Genomic DNA, 7,476 nt, shown 5'->3' with positions numbered 1-7,476 from the left:
TTCCAAACAACAAAAAATATTGATGTAGGTGTTCGAATTTTTGTTCGATAAATTTTCATCAGAGTTCTAGAATTCTGAGTTGAGGAATGAAAACATTATCTAGGTCACCAATGATGATGATGGCGGATGTGAGAGAGAGAGAGAGAGAGAAAAAGAGAGAATGTGTGTGTGTGTGTGTGTGAGAGAGAGAGAGAGAAAAGGACCGGTTGTGTACAAACAACGAAGAGTATTTTAGTCATTTACAATTACTTAACAGAATATGTTAACATGTGATATATAGGTCTTTACAATGATAAACTAACAATAATAGCATAAAGGGGAATTTTGTATTCTAATAAGCAAAGTAGTTGAGTATATAATAAAAACTAAGCTTTAAAAATCAAATTGGAAAACAATTCCAATTTTTTGTTCTATCCATTTATAATGTATGTTAATTATAGATTGATGCATGAATCATTTTCTAATCTAAATTGGTATTAAGCAACACTAATAAGCTTTAGTTTCACTTCATTTGTCAAATTATTTAGTTAAAACAAAGTCTTTAACTAAACCTAACTTTACTAAATTAACATAAACAAGCTCTTAGATTAATTTTAAATGTTGTATTTCGTTCTTTACAAGTATTCCAAAACAATATTCATTACTTTTCATTGGTTTGAAAACATGTGATATCAAGTTTACAACGAAATTATATCCAAAAGCATAAACAACTCATTGTTTGTTACTAAATTTTAATTCATAATACAGTTATAACTTTTAAAAATAAAATAACTATGTGAGAACTAACCTAATTCAAGTGGCAAGCATGAACCAAGTAAAATTTTAAGAGTAAAAATCAAACAATACAAGATTCACTAGTTTAGAAACGAATCAAAAATCAATCCAATGGAATTAACTACACATAGATGAACGTTAAAGTTGAAACCAAAAAATAGAGTTTATAGTTGTTCATGGCTAAAACGGAACAATCAAAAGTAAAATTGAATGAATGTAATGTGTTAATTGAATTAACAAATATACCAAAACGATGTTTCCAAATGAGACCTTCAAGCTTTTCTTCTCCTAAATCGCTTTGCTTGGTCGTGATGTCGAGATTGGTTGGGCAAAAAGTCAAGTGGTTTATAGATATGACCTAAGGAAGTATTTAAAGGATCAAAGTTCTCTTTGACTCAACCGAGTCAACATATAAGGTAAAAGTGTCTAGAGCAGGTCAATCATCTTATATCTTAATCTATAATTTTCCAAAATGACTTAACCGAATAAGCCCATAAAATAAAGGAGAATGATTGAGTAACTTCTGCCCAGGTGAGTCTTTTCTAAATTTTCAACTTTGTTTTTTCTAGTTCGATTTTCCCAAAATTTGCACTGAAACCCCTAACATCATCCTAAGCACGATACAATCTTCAAATACCCTTAAAAACATCTGAAAGTTGTGCAATAACAATATTTCACGAATCTACATAAAATGTCCCAAAATTGACAAAATGCATGAAACATAACACTAAAATGCAACGTAAATGTATAAAACACACATGCTAAATGATGCATAAAATGCAGCTAACACTTGTCTAACACTAATGACCGGTTAGCTCGAAGGTTCAACAATGTCGACTTAACGAGTCAACAACAACAATCAGTCAACTTGTTAAAAATGAGATGATTATTATTAGCTTTTCATATATGTTCATCGCAGCAATCTAGGTTTTCATGTATTTTAGGTTTTTCCTAATAAGTATGTAGGTATGTATGTTCATCTTCGTCATCTAGGTTTTCACGTATGTTAGGTTTTTTATTAGTTATGTATATATGTTCGTTGTAGTTATCCGAATTTCCATATCATTCATACTCTCTGTATATATGTTAGGTTTTTGATTTAGATGTTATGTATGTTAGGTTTTTTATGTGAATTTGATGTATATAATTGTATTTGTATCATCATTGCATGTTAGGTTTCGGTTTTGATTTTGATTTTATGTATGTATGGTAGGTTTTTTATCAGGATTTTATGTTTGCATACATGTTATGTTTTATACTCTGATTTTATGTACATAATTACATTTATATTAGGTTACATAGTACAAAATGACATATTATTTATCCATACAACTTTAATGAAAAAAAACAAACGCTTAATAGCTTTTCTCATACATGACGTATCCCAAAGAACATAGGATTTTTTGAGGAAAAAGTTAATTCAACAATCAACTATTTCCAAATTTCCCGCATTGATCATGAACGTTGTTTTTCGCGGGGCCCTTTCAAGATTTTTTTTCTTCTATTTACCTCCTTATAACCAAGTATTTACCACCTTATAACCAACTATGGCTTGTTTGTGTAGCTAAAATATTTTTTGTATTCCTAATTTTTTTTAGGGTTTATAATGTTTTGCTTTTTAATACCATTTATTTACGCTTTTTATTATTCTTATATAATATTTATGTGACAATTTAGTAAAGAAATATTTTTACATTGGCTAAAGGGTTGAAACATTTTTTACGGTTTATTTTTATTTGTTTAAATAAATTTTACAAATTTGAATAACTTACAAAAAATTAAAAAAATTAAAAAATAAGTATTAAGATCACAAAGAGACTTATTTTAACTTATATCTATAAATAAGATGGTTCCATTTAATTGTTAAAAGTTAATATCATGAAATTGTACACGTCGGGGTTAGAACTCGTCAATCTAAGAGGCGAAGTCTCTACCAAGTTGGCTAGTCTCACATTGACTTTTATCCATTATTTAGTATGAATAATAATATTTTATATTATTATTTATAAACCCCGGATGTAAAGATGAAAGAGTGTGAACATAGTTTTTTTTTAAGTTTATTTATGATTAACAATAAATAATAGATAAAAGATGTAAAAAATGGTATATAAAACACAAAAAGAAAAATTCAGAAATCATATTTTTACAAGAAGATTTGGGTGTTGTTTGTTTTTTGTCTTCAAATCTTCTTGGTCTTTTCTGTCTGCGCCGTGCAGACCACACGCAGACATTAGACTTTACAGACTGTTTGTTTTTTTTAAGACTGTAGACCTAAATAGGTCTGCGTGTCCTCTTCTTGGCGCATATGTGGATCATAATCTTCAAACATCTTCTAGCCTAAAAAAACACATACATCTTTGTTTTGTTTTTTTTTTTTTTTAACTTTGATTTATTCCAATTGTATCTACAATTTGAAAAAAAAATGTTACAATACTTAAAGAAAAAAAGGTTCAATGACACAATCGTGACCTTTGTGACAAATTTATAAATAAAGATTACATTACAATAATCGTCGTTGGAGCTGTTTATATAAATATCAAAAACAAAAATCATAATATTGTCATATATTTTTTTTGTCAAAATTTATAAAACATTATTTAATGCAGTATCATTCATTTCTTAAAAAATATATATATTTATGGTCAGTTTTTAATTGATTTAATTGAAAAAAGTAAAATGAAAATTTTGAAAAGTTTAATTTAAAATCAAAGTTTATTTCTATCCATTTTATGTGTTAAATTGTTTTATCCCTAATTTAAAATCATAAAATTATTGAAAAACTCTTTTTAAGTTTTTTAAAAAAAAATCAGTTTAGTTAAATTTTAGTTTATTTTAGCAGCTCGCAAATATTAAAAAACAAGCAGTCTTCTTCTTTCAGACTGCCGACGTTTGGTCCACATTTTCTACTGCAGAGCAATGTTTTAAAAATTGGTTTGAACCAGTCGGTCGAACCGGTTGGACCGGGAACCAGGGAAGGGAGCGGTTCAAGTATCATCGGTTTTATGTCTATTTCTGAACCGGATCAAACCGGCCGATTTTTACAAAAATCCGGTTGAACCGGTTCAATTAAACCGGTTGAACCGGTTCAATTAAACCGATTGAACCAGTTTAATTAAACCGGTTAAATTGAATAAAAACACATGAAATTGAAACATTTTGCATAATAAACTATGGTAGATTTTTCACATTTATTAAGATTTTTCTGAATAAAAGCACATGATAAATGCTATGAAGTTTTTTGATGCGTTTATATTCATCTAGGACTTTATTTTCTTTTTAATGCACGTGGATTGATGTAAAACTTATGGTTATGAATTATTTTAATGTATTTAGATTGATCTACAACTTGTTTTCATATGTATTTTAATGTTTGAACTTGTGGACATCAAATTCTTGATTTGTATATGTATGTATGTGTAGGAAAATACGAAAAAATATAAAAATTATAGAAACCTGTTTACTCAGTGGTCGAATCGGTTAAACCGGTTGAGTCGGAAACCGGTCACCATACCGGTTCAATTAAAAAACCGGTTTTTAAAACATTGATGCAGAGGTATGCAGATGTGGTCCGCAGACTGCAGATATTTTACCTTAGAAAAAACAAATAACACCTTAATAACCATTTTATAACATAAAAAATGGTTTTAACGAGATCAATCGGCTATATCAAATCCAATCATCAAAATCTAAACGAATAAAAAAAAATTAAAAATTAAAAAAAAAAAACAAAACTAAAAAAGTAGAAGGATATTTATTTTTCGAATAGAAAATTTATTTTGTAATTTTGTTTAATGAATTTAGCCTTTCAAAAATAAAATAAAGAAAGTTATTTAAAAACTTGCTATTCGTACGGAAGGCGACGGCTAATTCTTGGTTGTTTAAAGTCAAAATCATTGACTTCAAATTCCCCATTAACAACGAGTTCTCTCTATTCACGAGTCTCCCATGTCGGCGGCACTTGACCCAGCCATCGCCCCTTCGTCAATTTCTTTTATATTCGTCTCAGGAGACCCAATCAAATTACCCCGAAACTCATAAATGCAAGTCATGAATTTCTTATGAAGGTTACAACGCATCGTGGATTACAAGCAATTCTGTTTAGTCTGTTATGTTGTTGAATTTGAATGGATCTTGTCCTCAGTTATTCAATTGTATGTGTGGGAGGTGTTATCTGATGTGGGGTTTCATCTGCTTTTTCCAATTTTGAAAAAGATCAAGTTTCTTGCCATAAAATCCTTGTCTCTTCTAATCTTCGAAGGAGGGGTCGCGAGAATCCTGAATTTCTTACGGAAAATTCAACCAATCGCTGTCCGATTTAATCCAAAATATTCAATTGTATCTAGGGGGTTTGTTATTTGATGTTGGGCTTTATCTAATTCTTTATTAAAAAGAAAAAAAACCAAGTTTGTTGTCCCAAGTTCTCTCTTTTTTTTTTTTGTTTTTTTTTTTAATCTTAGAAATGGGGGGTTTAGCGATTAGAGATGAGGCAGGGATCGCGAAAAGTTTATGGGCAAAATCGACAAATGAATCTGTATTCGCAATTTATACTCCTTATATATTGTCACTAGCATCTGGGAAGTTGGATTCTGGCTCTTTCCTCCATTGTATCTCTCAGGATCTTCGTTTTCTTCAAGCTTCTGCTGAGGCGTAAGTTTGGTAGTTCATTCCTATATATAAGTCGTGTATTGATCTTCTTCTTACACTTCATGTATGTAATTGTTTTGAATTTATGGCTTTTTAGTTTAGAGATGGCAGAAGAATGCTCAGATGACGATGACGATAAAACCGTAATTTGTAAGATCAGAAAACGGGTGTTGAAGAAGATGACAATGTTTCGATCAATTGTCCAAGTAGGCGTCTGAATTCCAATGTCTATAGTCTACAATATCAACAGTATAAAATGATATAATTTGATGAATTTAGGTTTGATTAGTATTTATTAATGCAGGAATGGGGCTTTGAACTTCCAACAGGGAATATTTCAGATCGTGCAATGATCAAATATACAGATTTCTTGCTGGCAACAGCATCTGGAAAAGCAGTAGGAGAGAGATTCCCTGGTAAGCTCGCAACTCCATTTGAGAAAACTAAGCTTTCTGCTTATGCCCTTGCTGCCATGGCACCCTCCATGAGGCTTCAATCATTTTTAAGCAAGGAGATACAAGCAGTTCTTGAACCTGATGAAAACATCCATCTTTACAAAAAATGGATCGATAGTCTCTCCTCTCAAAAATACGAGGTTTGTCTCATCATCCATTCAACTTAATCAATCAAGAAAACTGGAATCTTATATAATTATATATATATTTGCTCCACTTTTAGGCTTCAGCATCTCAGATTGAAGAACTGTTGGACAAATTGACCGTGTGTTTGACCGGTGAAGAGCTTCAGTTTGTTGAAACGATCTATCACAAAGCCATGAAGCTTCAAGTAGATTTTTACTCAACTCAACCGATCATTCAGAACACCATAGTACCCTTGTATCGATTTCATGGAACTGAAGAACACAATGTTGTGATATGTAGTGGATTCGACTTGACATGTAGTGCTGTTGATTCATGTGCCCTTTTGGCTGATATTGCTATTATAAAATCATCAAAGACTGTAAACTCGAATGGATATGAGTCCCTTTCAGATGGCACTTTGTTGGATAATCGGGATGTTTGGAGCAGTCTTCATGGCCAGTATGTTAGAGAATATGAACAATGTATCGACAGCATCATGCTTAATGAAAGAGCCATGGAATTCAACTTTGAAAGCTTGTGTAGAACACTTGGTGAGTTATCAGATCTAGAAAAGGCAGGAAACTTAAGAGTTTGTAGGTCTGGTGTTTTGAAAGGATTGCATATGGATGACATTAAGTGGGCTGGTGAACACCTTGTTTTTCAAGATGGTTGTGTAGAGTTCTTTAGAGAGATTGAGAAGATGAAAGATGTTGCAGTTGATGCTCATATACTTTCCTACTGTTGGTCTGGTGATCTCATTAGATCTGCCTTTTCCAATGGTGATTCAGGATTTCCTGATGTGCATTCAAATGAGTTAGTCTTTGAGGAGTCAATATCAAGTGGAGAGATCTTGAAGAAGGTGCAATGTCCGATAGAAAAGCTTCAAACTTTTGATGAAATCTGCAAGAAAGGCGGGAAGCTGTCGGTTTACATTGGGGGTTCAGTGGAAGACTTGCTTTGCCTGTTGAAAGCAGATATAGGGATTGTGATCTCACCAAGTGCTAATTTAAAGAGACTTGGAGGTTTATTTGGCTTCTCTTTTGTCCCTTTGTTTTCTGGTTTGGTGAAGAAACAAAGAGAGTTTATTGAAGGCGGGTGTCCATGGAAAGGTCTGTCTGGTACTCTTTACACGGTTTCTAGTTGGGCTGAGATTCATGCTTTCATTTTGGGGTGTATGATCTGATGAAAATGAAGTACATATATAAATATATATAATTTTACCCTAATACAGAATAACAGTGATTAGTGATTTGTAGGGTTTATAGCCAGATTATTAGTAATGGCTAGGTTTGAGCCTTGAGTATTTTTAAAAAGGTCGCCGCCCTTGGGTATAATTTACAGGTTTGGTTGTGGGATTTGTAGATTTGTGTGCAAGTGTAACAATATTGGAATGATTTTTTGGATTGTAATATGTAAAGTGGTTTCCTGAATTGTATATACTGTTCTATGCAATGATCAATGAATCCATTTTCAGTTA

At 31.6% G+C, this 7,476-nt stretch overlaps 1 protein-coding gene across 1 annotated transcript; it reads left to right on the top strand.

Moving 5' to 3' along the window:
* Positions 1–4,668: 4,668 nt before the first annotated feature.
* On the top strand, positions 4,669–7,476 carry LOC145138061 (bifunctional TH2 protein, mitochondrial-like). The gene is made up of 4 exons (XM_079072209.1): positions 4,669–5,421; positions 5,516–5,624; positions 5,723–6,013; positions 6,097–7,476. The coding sequence occupies exons 1-4, from the start codon at positions 5,234–5,236 to the stop codon at positions 7,180–7,182; spliced, it is 1,674 nt and encodes a 557-aa protein (XP_078928335.1). The 5' UTR covers positions 4,669–5,233; the 3' UTR covers positions 7,183–7,476.

Source organism: Lactuca virosa, chromosome 9 (genome assembly GCF_052849685.1).
Source record: "Lactuca virosa cultivar CGN04683 chromosome 9, Lactuca_virosa_CGN04683_v6, whole genome shotgun sequence".
Lineage (NCBI taxonomy): Eukaryota > Viridiplantae > Streptophyta > Magnoliopsida > Asterales > Asteraceae > Lactuca > Lactuca virosa.
Note: the sequence above shows the minus strand (reverse complement) of the source record. Positions and strands in the feature narration are given on the sequence as shown.

Excerpts from the sequence above, each read along its gene's own strand:
- LOC145138061 (XM_079072209.1), top strand. The coding sequence starts at position 5,234 with ATGGGGGGTTTAGCGATTAGAGATGAGGCAGGGATCGCGAAAAGTTTA. Across the intron at positions 5,422-5,515 it reads CTTCAAGCTTCTGCTGAGGC|TTTAGAGATGGCAGAAGAAT; the intron begins GTAAGTTTGGTA and ends ATGGCTTTTTAG. Across the intron at positions 6,014-6,096 it reads TCTCCTCTCAAAAATACGAG|GCTTCAGCATCTCAGATTGA; the intron begins GTTTGTCTCATC and ends CTCCACTTTTAG.